Source organism: Oncorhynchus gorbuscha, linkage group LG09, assembly GCF_021184085.1.
Source record: "Oncorhynchus gorbuscha isolate QuinsamMale2020 ecotype Even-year linkage group LG09, OgorEven_v1.0, whole genome shotgun sequence".
Lineage (NCBI taxonomy): Eukaryota > Metazoa > Chordata > Actinopteri > Salmoniformes > Salmonidae > Oncorhynchus > Oncorhynchus gorbuscha.
In genome coordinates, this window is record NC_060181.1 from 72,692,257 (window position 1) to 72,706,937 (window position 14,681).

Below are 14,681 nucleotides of genomic sequence, written 5' to 3' on the forward strand. Positions count from 1 at the left end.
ATTAACCCCCCCCACACTCAGATGTTATTGTGACCGGTATTCACTACATTAACTGGCTGCTGTACTGTAGCATGAAAAGCTTTCTCGCATGAGCTGCCTGTGAGGCCTGCAGCACTTTTCACTCTAATTGCTATTTATCGAGAGTATGTAGGGCACCAGCACAGAGAGTTGATGTTGCTGCTGCTGTGGGGTGTGTATGTGTGCGTGTGCGTGTTTGCATGCGTGCATGCGTGCCTGTATGTAGAGGGGGGTGGGGTATTACAGCAGGAAGGACCCAGGCCATATGACGCCTAACCCCCCCCTCGATCTCCCAGGGGCACCAGCTGTCATGGCTGGGACAGTCCACAGACCTTGTCTCACATACACACACACACCACTATGATGGAAGCACAGATAAGCTCCCCTGGTAGGGAAAGTACACACTCAATCCTTCCTCTACTACTCTAAGCACCACTGTCACTATCACTGACACTGTGACCCACTCCATCACTCTGTCCTGTCAGCCTGGGAGGATATAGAGGAGATAACGTGTTTGACTCCATCTATACATCTGTAAATCAATCCGAATTCAACCTCAAGGCATGTACATCATTCAAGAATCATACTCACTGCATTGTAAACCATTCAACTACAGTGTGTTAAATGTCTGAACACCAGCTGTCAACATGTTTTTCATGGCCATATTGCATAAACTTGGATTATTAACCAAAATTCAGATAAAATGTCACTATCACTATATTACAACTTAGGCATTTAAAACAACATAGTTGTTATTTACCAATGAATTTGCTTTGTCTGTTCAAGTCTTGCAAATTGCAATGCAATTTAAGTTCCACACATTCTTTAAGCCAGTCTGGACAGACTATCTTTATCCTCTGCCTACAGAGCATTTGTGTCACGAATCCCGCCGAAGATGGTGCCTCTTCCTGTTCGGGGAGCGCTCAGCGGTCGTCGTCGCCGGCCTATTAGCTGCCATCGATTCCCTTTCCTTTTGTTTCTGTTAGTTGGGTCTGTTAGTTGGGTTTTGTTTGTAGGCTATTTAAGGGCACTAGGCTCACTGGTTATTGGGCAGGCTTGTTCTCTGTTTTATGGTGTTGGTTGATTATTGTGATCTCTATTTTTCCGGAGAGTTTTAGTCCTGTTTATTTGGATGGGTTGTTTCATGCGCCCTTGTGTTTTGCATGTCCGTTTTTCCGCTGTCATTGGAATAAAAGATCCACGTACGGAACTACCTGCTCTCTGCGCTTGACTCCTCCACCCACCATTCATAGAAGTCATAACAATTTGTTTTGCTCCAGTCTGACCAGAACATAATCAAGTCAACAGAACATTTCTACAGCCTGGCACTAAACAGTTAAGATGATTGTATTTAAACAAGGAGTAAAAAACCTGGGCATCGTCACTAATCACTAAGCTCTTATCACCAAGCACTAAGCACTAATCACTAATCACTAAGCTCTAATCACCAAGCACTAAGCACTAATCACTAATCACTAATCACTTAAGCACTAATCACTAATCACCAAGCACTAATCACCAAGCACTAATCACTTATCACTAAGCTCTAATCACTAATCACTAATCACTAATCACCAAGCACTAATCACTAATCACCAAGCACTAATCACCAAGCACTAATCACTAATCACCAAGCACTAATCACTGTTTCATGAAATGAGCGTGTTCCTATCTTATATGAAATCCTCTGTTTTAACAACTACAAACAACTTATGCAAAAGCAAACGTCACCCATAGGTCAACACAAAGAATTTGGCCCCCAGTCAAATAATATGTAAAATCAAAAGGATATGAAAATCCTTAGGCCACTACTGGTGAGAGTGTGGAGGCAAAGATTACAGCATTAGTAAACAGAGCAGTGCTACTGAAAACAACACACATACACACACTGACTGCCATGGCAAAGGACTAAAGTATTTCATAATAGACACCTCAAACTCCCAGCAAACGGACTGATTTATTTCCCTCTATCGCCAGCCACTGTAGACATAGAAAGCTTAACATTAATATTCATTTTCCCAACTAATATAATATAAAAGGGCCTCTGAGCAAAGTTTGTTAAACCGAGCAGTGAAAGAAAACAACAAAATGGCTGAGAGGGATGACGAAGCCATGTGTGCATCCCAAACGGCACCCTACTATGTATTTAGTACACTACTAACCAGGGCCCATAGGCACTAGATAGGGAATAGGGTGCCATTTGGGACATAGATATGTCTCTGAGTCAAATGCTGCAAACTAACTCAGCATGCATCACCATCACCTCTAGTCTGTTTATGCCTCTAGAAGAGAGAGTACTACCGTCCAAGCCCTGCTATTTCTACAGAGTTATCTGTGGGTGTAGGAGAGTGCTCCCTCTCCCTGGGTGAGCCAGGGTTAGTCACTACAGACCTCTTAGTCAGGTCTTCCTTCAAGGGGGTCTCTCGTCTGACCTTAATGGGACTCCCTGGTTACAGGCGTCAATTGTGTTGGTAAACAGCTGAGGGATTGGGCTCGAGAAATGTAACCAAACAAATATTTTTAAAACATTGACAGAAATTCACTGCAGGCCTACCTGTACTGCTGCTGGTGGTGCTTCTACTGAAGCTCAGCGTAGAGGTGGGTAGAGACCCAGTAGCTGGTGCCGGAGCCTCCCCATTGTTCATCTGTTTGACCCTCTTCAGGTGGGATCTCCCGTTGTAGTGCACCTGGGCCTGAGCCTGGGAGTTCAGCTGGATGTTACACACCTCACACATTGAGTAGAACAGCTTCTTCTTCTCCTGCTGCTGTAGGTCCATGTTTATCTGACCCTGGCCGTTGGTGGTAGGCTCCATCCCTGTGAGCTGATTCAGCTCCAAACAGCCTCCGAACGGAAAGGCCATCCGGCCATGCTCTATGAAGTGGGCCGGACTGAGCGGTGTCTTCATACCTGCAGAAAACAATGACAACAGTGGATTAGAATGACAGACTTTGCTACTGGAAAGCAAGCATGGTGCAGGCACGCACACTTGCCCGCACACACATGGACAGACGGACGGACACACACACACTCACTCACGTACAAAACACACATACACAGCCATGGCAAATACTCACATCCTCCTTGTAACATCACTCTCCAATTAAACATAAATAAATTGATGTTTAGGCTACATTCTACAGATTGTAAAATACAGTGCTGAATCAGGGTCTCCCTCTCCTGTGGAAGCAACAGACAACTGTGACTGTGTTAGAGGAGCAGTAGACACTAAGCGGGTGTCTGATTCTGAATCTCTATTCTTTCCTGTTGTAGAGCTAGAACTCAGCTCCACCTCTGATAGTGTAGCTATACTGTCTGACAGTCTGGTGCCACAGCATCATTCAGCCTCTCTACCTGTGGAGCCGGGATGGGGCCGGTGCGAGGCTGCTGTCCAGACCTGGGTTCAAATAGTATATGAAATCATTCAAATATTTGATCTGCACTTGATTGAGCTTGACTGACACGATGGAACCAATGGAATAGTCTACAGACTGCAATCTCTGCCTATCTGGCACTCCAAGGCAGGCTCAAAGAAACACTGAACGTATTCGAGAGATTTCGAATACTATGTGAATACAGCTTTGCTGGTAAGTGACCTCCTGTGCCCATCTGTTTCCCTCATGCTGTGTGTGTGTATGTGTGCCCTCACAGAGGAAGCAGAGGGGGATAGAGCCCAATTCACATGTCCACTGCCCATGGGTGTTACACAACCCTCAATTGCAGCACAGACACGGGACGGGACATACGACAGAGCGGGCAGTCTCTCAATCCCCAGGCACGACAAAACAACCCATCAGCTTAGATCCACATTTGAAGCTAAATATTTCAAATGGTGAATTCTGTATATATCCCCATCCAATCCAGACACAGCAACACACAGAATACATTTACTTCTATCAGCATTCAAAGCTGAAATATTTCAACTAGGTGAAGTGAATTTTATCCCCATACAGTTTTACATTTGTCATGGTTGATTAATGAGTTGCAACTCTGGACATCGCAGCGGTACTACAGCTCCGGAGTGCTGACATAGGCAACGAGAGGATGAAAAATGTCTTGCTGTATTGAACTGGGAATTACTGTATACCTAAAACCCACAAAATATCCCTTTGTAAGCGCAAAGAAAATAATTTACGTTCACATTAATACTGCATTTTCAGCAGCAAATCTTTGCAAATCTAAACATACTATACTTCCAGTATGGTATCTGGCCAGGCACAAGGGTAATCTGTATCCATGGATATGATGTCTGGATGAAAAGGAAAAGCAGCAGAAGCTTCTGATTGACCGCAACTTCCCCTTGCAGTAGCTTCCTGTGTATGATACTGTATGCGTACGTCCAAAATAGCACCCTATTCCCTATTGGTCAAAAGTAATGCACTATATTGGATATAGGGTGCCATTTGGGACACAGCCTGTGTCTGTGAGGCTGTAATGAATAGGAAGGCTGTATTATGAGGGTGAAGTATTCGTGCAGTGTGGCCATGTTACGTGTCCCTCTCACTGGACAGTAAGATAATCCGTCTTACACACACGCACGCACACGCACACGCACACGCACACGCACACGCACACACACACACACACACACACACACACACACACACACACACACACACACACACACACACACACACACACACACACACACACACACAATCCCTCTGACACAGACTGGGTAATCTCTATGGGCAGCTGCAGGCCTCTAATACTGACAGATAAACTTCCTTCACAAACTTCCTCAGGGCTCAGTGCTGTGGCCATTCAGCTTAAATATTACCAACCCCTTCCCTCAGCATACTTTTCATTTTACACCACAGCAAGGCAAAGCACAGCGGAAATGATCACCATTCAATAGGTTGTGTAAATATCCCAAACTTTCTCTGTAAAAGCAAAGTTGGTGTATTCAGTGGTTGGCCTAGTTAGATGAAGTAAGGAGAACACACTGAGAAGGAAGGGATGCTGCAGCGCTTTGTTGGGGCTGACTCTGTGGAAAGATATTGTGTGTGTGTGTGTGTGCCCCCCTAACAGATGAGATTACCAGAGAGAGCAGTGTTCCTTGCTGCAGGGTCGACGAAAGAGACAGATCTGACTGAGTGTGAGGTCCTACACAGTCATTCCATCAGACAGAGAGACAGGGGGCCACGGAGCTAGGGGACCAAGGAGGGCAAGGAAGACAGGGAGCTGGGAGAGCTAAAAGGGGACAGGGGGCCAGACGGAGTTAGGGGACCAAGGAGGGCCAGGAAGACAGAGAGCTGGGGGAGTTAAAAGGGGACAGGGGGCCAGACGGAGCTAGGGGCCCAAGAGTACCAGGAAGACAGGGAGCTGGGGGAGCTAAAGGGGGACAGGGGGCCAGACGGAGCTAGGGGCCCAAGAGTACCAGGAAGACAGGGAGCTGGGGGAGCTAAAGGGGGACAGGGGGCCTGACAGAGCTAGGGGACCACGGAGGGCCAGGAAGACAGTGGAACTGGACCGTGGATTGTCGCCAGAGGCTCCGGACCGTGGATCGTTGCTGGAGGAACCAGACCGTGGATCATTGCCAGAGGAACCAGACCGTGGATCGTCGCCGGAGGCTCCGGACCGTGGATCGTTGCCGGAGGAACCAGACCGTGGATCGTTGCCAGAGGAACCAGACCGTGGATCGTCGCCGGAGGAACCGGGCCATGGATCGTCGCCGGAGGCTCCAGACTGGGAACCCTCGCAGGTGGCTCTGTACTGGGATCCACCGCTGGAGGCTCTAGGCTGGGAACCACCACTGGAGGCTCTAGGCTGCAGACCATCGCTGAAGGCTCTGGACTGCAGACCGTCACTGGAAACTCTGGACTGCCAACCGTCGCTGGAGGCTCTGGACTGTAGACCGTCGCTGGAGACTCTGGACTGCCGACCGTCGCTGGAGGCTCTGGACTGCAGACCGTCGCTGGAGGCTCTGGACTGTAGACCGTCGCTGGAGACTCTGGACTGCAGACCGTCGCTGGAGGCTCTGGACTCTCAACCGTCGCTGGAGGCTCTGGACTGTAGACCGTCGCTGGAGGCTCTGGACTGTAGACCGTCGCTGGAGGCTCTGGCCCATGAATCATCACTGGAGGCTCCGGGCCATGGATCATCACTGGAGGCTCTGGGCCATGGATCATCACTGGTGACACACACCTCAGGACGAGCGCGAGGAGCAGGCACAGGACGTACTGGACTGGGGAGGCGCACTGGAGGCCTGATGCGTGGGGCCGGTACAGGTGGCACCGGGCTGGTGACACGCACCTCAGGGCAAGTGTGGGGAGGTAGCACAGGACGTACTGGGCTGTGGAGGTGTATATCAGGGCGAGTGCGGGGAGGAGACACAGAACATACCGGACTGGGGAGGCGCACTGGAGGCCCGATGCGTGGCGTGGGACTGGCACAGATTGCACCGGACTGGTGACACGCTCTTCCAAACGCCTACATTGCTGCATACTCCTTGCAAACTCCATTCTCCCGTATCCCTCCTCGCACTGTTCTATTGAATCCCAGGCGGGCTCTAGCACTCTCACTGGGTCGACCGACCACCTCTCTACCTATTCCCAGATTGTCTCTGGTTCACGCCTCGGCACCGCCGTCCACCCCGTGTGTCCACCCCATGTGTCCACTCCGTGTGCTGTCCTTTGGGCTGTCTTTTTGGCCGCCGCTGTTGTCGCTGTTGCTCCTTCGCTGCCTCCGCCTGCTTCCACGGCAGGCTTCTGTCTCCTGCCATGATTTCGTCCCACGTCCAGGATGTCCTCCACTCCTCCTGGGCACGCTGCTTGGTCCGTGGGTGGTGGGATCTTCTGTCACGTTCGTTGAAATTAGCGGACCATTGCGCTTTGTGCATAGAGTTCCACATGTTGTTAAAATGAAACTCATCAACAAAAGCACTACACAAAAACAAGATTCCACAAACTAAGGTGGGAAAAAATGCTGCCTAAGTATGATCCCCAATCAAAGACAACGATAGACAGCTGCCTCTGATTGGGAACCATACGCGGCCAACAAAGAAAAAGAAAAACTAGAATGCCCACCCAAATCACACCCCGACCTAACCAAATAGAGAAGTAAAAAGCCTCTCTAGCAACTAGGAAATGGGCCCACTACAACTTCAAATGGTACTCCACTCCCTGAGTATTTTGAGTTATTGGTATGGCATTGCATTGGTATTATAACAATCCTTACGGCATCAACTACCATGTCATAATCTTTATACTTCCTCTTTGAACCAAGTAAAGATGTTCAGCCTGATAATGCATCCATTTAAAATCGTAAGGGGGTTCAGAAAAATAATACATCATATAAGAGCATGTCCGTTTGTCAAAAGTCATAATTCAGCAGGCTACAAATAATGTAGTATACAAGAGATGTATCTGAGGTGGAGTCAATCATTAATCAACCCAACACTGTCTCTGCGTCCCAAATTGTACCCTATTCCTTACATAGTGCAGTACTTTTGATCAGGGACATATGGGCCTTTGCCAAAATCAATGCACTACGTAGGGAATAGGGTATAATTCGGGACATGTCCTGTCTGTAGCATTAAGGGAGGCCTACTGTACTATCAGTGTTGCATTCCTTCCCCACTCTCCCCACACTCTTTTGTCCAGGTTGCATCTCTATGGCAGATAGAGTGCTCTGCTCTTACTCTTCCCTGCTCCCACTCTCCCCTGAAGCTCTGAAGGTCCTACAGTACACAATACACAATACAGAGGGAAAGCCATCACTATGGCCTAAAGCACTGTAGGCCTAATGCACTGTGTAGGACTCTCAGCTATGTCCTACAGCACAGGGGAAACCCTTAGCTGTGTTGGCCCTAATGCACTGTAGGCCTAATACTAATGGAAGTGGAAACAAGTGAGTAATCCTGGACGTTTCCAGGCCCAGCCAGTGGTGGAGGTCCTGCCTCCACAGTGCACACACCAACAACATAACACTATACTGATCTGGCCTCCACAATGCACACACCAACAACATAACACTATACTGATCTGGCCTCCACAATGCACACACAAACAACATAAGACTATACTGATCTGGCCTCCACAATGCACACACAAACAACATAAGACTATACTGATCTGGCCTCCACAATGCACACACAAACAACATAACACTATTACTGATATGTTTGAATGGAATTTATAAGTCTCTTTGACATACCACTGACATGAAATGGGGGGAGAATTATCTTTCAAATAAGTATAATAACAACAGGCAAAAAAATGGAGATGTTATGCCGAGTTACAGTACATCACGGCACTCTGCAGCTAGTTCCTAGAAATACACTATTTGACAGAATCTCTCTCTCTCTATCTCAATGTTTATCTGAGGGTGTGTGGCAGATGACACAGGATGTTTATGTGTTCTGAAAGATGCGGAGAAGAGAACTCAGAACACACACATTCTGGAAATTATCAATAGCTTAGATCAACTTCAATCCTGACTGTTTGTTTTCCTCTTCACCCCAGAGATCCCCCAGAAGCCCTCAGAGAGACTCTCTAGTGTCTGAGTCACAGCTGGTGTCAGATGTACTCTTCAATAAGAGATCCGAGATGTGGACACATGGCAGGTTCTTAGAGGGCCACTACACACACAAAAACACACACATAAACACACACAAAAACACACACAAACACAAACATAGCAGGTCTTACAGGGACATCCTGTCAGCTTAGAGAACAAAGCAGGTGCAAAGCCCCAAAACAAAGCCCAGCACTACAGATAAAGAGAAGATTTCCAAGCAATCTATCTGTCATTCATTTGCCTTGAGGGCTGCTTTCCAATATGATCTAGAATGGTTCCTAAAGGGGGTTTCTAGAGAGGAGGTTTCCTATCCCATTGTAATGCCTAGTGGGGAGGTTTCCTATCCTATTGTAATGCCTAGCAAGTGGGTTTCCTATCCCATTGTAATGCCTAGTGGGGAGGTTTCCTATCCGATTGTAATGCCTAGCAAGTGGGTTTCCTATCCCATTGTAATGCCTAGCGAGTGGGTTTCCTATCCCATTGTAATGCCTAGTGAGGGGGTTTCCTATCCCATTATCATGTCGAGCGAGGGGTTTCCTATCCCATTATAATGCCTAGCGAGGGGGTTTCCAATCCCATTATCATGTCGAGCGAAGGGTTTTCCTATCCAATTATAATGTCTAGCGAGGTGGTTTAATATCCCATTATAATGACTAGCGAGGGGGTTACCTATCCATTTACAATGTCTAGCGAGGGGGTTTCCCATCCCATTGTAATGTCTAGTGAGGGGGTTTCCTATCCCATTATAATGCCTAGCGAGGGGTTTTCCTATCCCATTGGAAAGTCTAGCGAGGGGGTTTCCTATCCCATTATAATGCCTAGCGAGGGGTTTTCCCATCCCACTGGAATGTCTAGTGAGGGGGTTTCCTATCCCATTGTACTGTCCAGAGAGTGGGTTTCCTATCCCATTGGAATGTCTAGTGAGGGGGTTTCCTATCCCATTGTAATGCCTAGCGAGGGGTTTTCCTATCCCATTGGAATGTCTAGTGAGGGGGTTTCCTATCCCATTGTAATGTCTAGTGAGGGGGTTTCCTATCCCATTGTAATGCCTAGCGAGGGGTTTTCCTATCCCATTGTAATGTCTAGTGAGGGGGTTTCCTATCCCATTGTAATGTCCAGAGAGTGGGTTTCCTATCCCATTATCATGTCGAGTGAGGGGTTTTCCTATCCCATTATAATGTCTAGCGAGGTGGTTTAATATCCCATTATAATGACTAGCGAGGGGGTTACCTATCCATTTACAATGTCTAGCGAGTGGGTTTCCTATCCCATTGTAATGGCTAGTGAGGGGGTTCCTATTCCATTGTAATGTCTAGCGGGGGGGGGGTTTAATCACATTATAATGTCTAGTGAGGGGGTTTCCTATCCCATTATAATGTTTAGCGAGGTGGTTTAATATCCCATTATAATGACTAGCGAGGGGGTTACCTATCCATTTACAATGTCTAGCGAGTGGGTTTCCTATCCCATTGTAATGGCTAGTGAGGGGGTTCCTATTCCATTGGAATGTCTAGTGAGGGGGTTTCCTATTCCATTATTAAGCCTAGCGAGGGTGTTTCCTATCCCATTATCATGTCTAGCGAGGGGGTTTCCTATCCCATTATAATGCCTAGCGAGGGGTTTTCCTATCCCATTGGAATGTCTAGTGAGGGGGTTTCCTATCCCATTATAATGCCTAGCGAGGGGGTTTCCAATCCCATTATCATGTCGAGCGAAGGGTTTTCCTATCCAATTATAATGTCTAGCGAGGTGGTTTAATATCCCATTATAATGACTAGCGAGGGGGTTACCTATCCATTTACAATGTCTAGCGAGGGGGTTTCCCATCCCATTGTAATGTCTAGTGAGGGGGTTTCCTATCCCATTATAATGCCTAGCGAGGGGTTTTCCTATCCCATTGGAAAGTCTAGCGAGGGGGTTTCCTATCCCATTATAATGCCTAGCGAGGGGTTTTCCCATCCCACTGGAATGTCTAGTGAGGGGGTTTCCTATCCCATTGTACTGTCCAGAGAGTGGGTTTCCTATCCCATTGGAATGTCTAGTGAGGGGGTTTCCTATCCCATTGTAATGCCTAGCGAGGGGTTTTCCTATCCCATTGGAATGTCTAGTGAGGGGGTTTCCTATCCCATTGTAATGTCTAGTGAGGGGGTTTCCTATCCCATTGTAATGCCTAGCGAGGGGTTTTCCTATCCCATTGTAATGTCTAGTGAGGGGGTTTCCTATCCCATTGTAATGTCCAGAGAGTGGGTTTCCTATCCCATTATCATGTCGAGTGAGGGGTTTTCCTATCCCATTATAATGTCTAGCGAGGTGGTTTAATATCCCATTATAATGACTAGCGAGGGGTTACCTATCCATTTACAATGTCTAGCGAGTGGGTTTCCTATCCCATTGTAATGGCTAGTGAGGGGGTTCCTATTCCATTGTAATGTCTAGCGGGGGGGGGGGGGTTTAATCACATTATAATGTCTAGTGAGGGGGTTTCCTATCCCATTATAATGTTTAGCGAGGTGGTTTAATATCCCATTATAATGACTAGCGAGGGGGTTACCTATCCATTTACAATGTCTAGCGAGTGGGTTTCCTATCCCATTGTAATGGCTAGTGAGGGGGTTCCTATTCCATTGGAATGTCTAGTGAGGGGGTTTCCTATTCCATTATTAAGCCTAGCGAGGGTGTTTCCTATCCCATTATCATGTCTAGCGAGGGGGTTTCCTATCCCATTATAATGCCTAGCGAGGGGTTTTCCTATCCCATTGGAATGTCTAGTGAGGGGGTTTCCTATCCCATTATAATGCCTAGCGAGGGGGTTTCCTATCCCATTATCATGTCTAGCGAGGGGGTTTCCTATCCCATTGGAATGTCTAGTGAGGGGGTTTCCTATCCCATTATAATGCCTAGCGAGGGGGTTTCCTATCCCATTATCATGTCTAGCGAGGGGTTTTCCTATCCCATTGGAATGTCTAGTGAGGGGGTTACCTATCCCATTATAATGCCTAGCGAGGGGGTTTCCTATCCCATTATCATGTCTAGCGAGGGGGTTTCCTATCCCGTTATAATGCCTAGCGAGGGGTTTTCCTATCCCATTGGAATGCCTAGCGAGGGGGTTTCCTATCCCATTGGAATGTTTCGTGAGGGGGTTTCCTATCCCATTGTAATGCCTGCGAGGGGTTTTCCTATCCCATTGTAATGTCTAGCGAGTGGGTTTCCTATCCCATTGGAATGACTAGTGAGGGGGTTTCCTATCCCATTGTAATGCCTAGCGAGGGGTTTCCTATCCCATTGTAATGTCCAGAGAGTGGGTTTCCTATCCCATTGGAATGTCTAGTGAGGGGGTTTCCTATCCCATTGTAATGTCCAGAGAGTATGTTTCCTATCCCATTGGAATGTCTAGTGAGGGTTTTCCTATCCTATTGTAATGCCTAGCGAGGGGTTTTCCTATCCCATTGTAATGTCCAGTGAGGGGGTTTCCTATCCCATTGTAATGCCTAGCGAGGGGGTTTCCTATCCCATTGTAATGCCTAGCGAGGGGGTTTCCTATCCCATTGTAATGTCTAGTGAGGGGGTTTCGTATCCCATTGTAATGCCTAGCGAGGGGGTTTCCTATCCCATTGTAATGCCTAGCGAGGGGGTTTCCTATCCCATTGTAATGCCTAGCGAGGGGGTTTCCTATCCCATTGTAATGCCCAGTGAGGGGGTTTCCTATCCCATTGTAATGTCTAGTGAGGGGGTTTCCTATCCCATTGTAATGCCTAGCGAGGGGGTTTCCTATCCCATTGTAATGTCTAGTGAGGGGGTTTCCTATCCCATTGTAAAGTCTAGTGAGGGGGTTTCCTATGACATTGTAATGTCTAGCGAGGGGGTTTCCTATCCCATTGGAATGTCTAGTGAGGGGGTTTCTTATCCCATTGTAATGTCTAGAGAGGGTGTTTCCTATCCCATTGTAATGCCTAGCGAGGGGGTTTCCTATCCCATTGTAATGTCTAGCGAGGGGGTTTCCTATCCCATTGGAATGTCTAGTGGGGGGGTTTCCTATCCCATTGTAATGCCAAGCAAGTGGGTTTCCTATCCAATTGGAATGTCTAGTGAGGGGGTTTCCTATCCTATTGTAATGCCTAGCGGGTGGGTTTCCTATCCCATTATAATGTCTAGCGAGGGGGTTTCCTATCCCATTGGAATGTCTAGTGAGGGGGTTTCCTATCCCATTGTAATGCCTAGCGAGGGGGTTTCCTATCCCATTATAATGCCTAGCGAGGGGTTTTCCTATCCCATTATCATGTCGGGCGAAGGGTTTTCCTATCCCATTATAATGTCTAGCGAGGGGGTTACCTATCCATTTACAATGTCTAGCGAGAGGGTTTCCTATCCCATTATAATGTTTAGCGAGGTGGTTTAATATCCCATTATAATGACTAGCGAGGGGGTTACCTATCCATTTACAATGTCTAGCGAGTGGATTTCCTATCCCATTGTAATGCCTAGTGAGTGGGTTCCTATTCCATTGTAATGTCTAGCGGGGGGGTTTCCTATTCCATTATTAAGCCTAGCGAGGGCGTTTCCTATCTCATTATCATGTCTAGCGAGGGGGTTTCCTATCCCATTATAATGCCTAGCGAGGGGTTTTCCTATCCCATTTTAATAGCTAGCGAGGGGGTATCCTATCCCATTATAATGTTTAGCGAGGTGGTTTAATATCCCATTATAATGACTAGCGAGGGGGTTACCTATCCATTTACAATGTCTAGCGAGTGGGTTTCCTATCCAATTTTAATAGCTAGCGAGGGGGTATCCTATCCCATTATAATGTCTAGCGAGGGGGTTTCCTATTCCATTATTAAGCCTAGCGAGGGCGTTTCCTATCTCATTATCATGTCTAGCGAGGGGGTTTCCTATCCCATTATAATGCCTAGCGAGGGGTTTTCCTATCCCATTGGAATGTCTAGCGAGGGGGTTTCCTATTCCATTATTAAGCCTAGCGAAGGTGTTTCCTATCCCATTATCATGTCTAGCGAGGGGGTTTCCTATCCCATTATAATGCCTAGCGAGGGGTTTTCCTATCCCATTGGAATGTCTAGCGAGGGGGTTTCCTATCCCATTGTAATGCCTAGCGAGGGGGTTTCCTATCCCATTGTAATGTCTAGCGAGGGGGTTTCCTATCCCATTGTAATGCCTAGCGAGGGTTAAACTTTTGATCTGACTGCTTGTTTTCGTCTAGTTGCTGATTCAAATCAAATCAAAGTGTATTGGTAGTGTACACAGAGTTGCAGATGTTATTGCAGATGCAGAGAAATGCTTGTGATTCTAGCTCAAACAGCAACACAAAACAACACATGCATAATGCAAAAAGTATAAAGAAAGAAATGATGAAATATCAGAATAAGCAATGTCAGAATATACACTGAGTATACAAAACAGTAAGACCTTTCCATAACATAGACAGACCAGGTGAAAGCTATGATCCCTTACTGATGTCACTTGTTAAATCCAATTTAATCAGTGTAGATGAAGGGGAGGAGACATGTCAAAGAAGCCTTGAGAGAATTGAGACATGGATTCTGTATGAGTGCCATTGAGAGGGTGAATGGGCAAGACAAAATATTTAAGTGCCTCTGAATGGGTTATGGCAGTAGGTGCCAGACGCACCAGTTAGTTTTCACCACGCGCTCTCAACACTGGTGTCCCCCAGGGCTCTGTTCTAGGCCCTCTCCTATTCTCGCTATACACCAAGTCACTTGGCTCTGTCATAACCTCACATGGTCTCTCCTATCATTGCTATGCAGACGACACACAATTAATCTTCTCCTTTCCCCCTTCTGATGACCAGGTGGCGAATCGCATCTCTGCATGTCTGGCAGACATATCAGTGTGGATGACGGATCACCACCTCAAGCTGAACTTCGGCAAGACGGAACTGCTCTTCCTCCCGGGGAAGGACTGCCCGTTCCATGATCTCGCCATCACGGTTGACAACTCCATTGTGTCCTCCTCCCAGAGCGCTAAGAACCTTGGCGTGATCCTGGACAACACCCTGTCGTTCTCAACTAACATCAAGGCGGTGGCCCGTTCCTGTAGGTTCATGCTCTACAACATCCGCAGAGTACGACCCTGCCTCACACAGGAAGCGGCGCAGGTCCTAATCCAGGCA

The 14,681-nt window shown here is 47.3% G+C and overlaps 1 protein-coding gene across 1 annotated transcript in view; it reads right to left on the reverse strand.

The window, feature by feature from the left end:
* Positions 1-14,681, reverse strand: part of LOC124044029 (zinc finger protein 385B-like) — a 199,738-nt gene that overhangs the window by 156,527 nt on the left and 28,530 nt on the right. Inside the window, 1 exon segment of the mRNA XM_046363340.1 lies at positions 2,573-2,926. Within this exon segment, the coding sequence (XP_046219296.1) occupies positions 2,573-2,926 (354 nt within the window).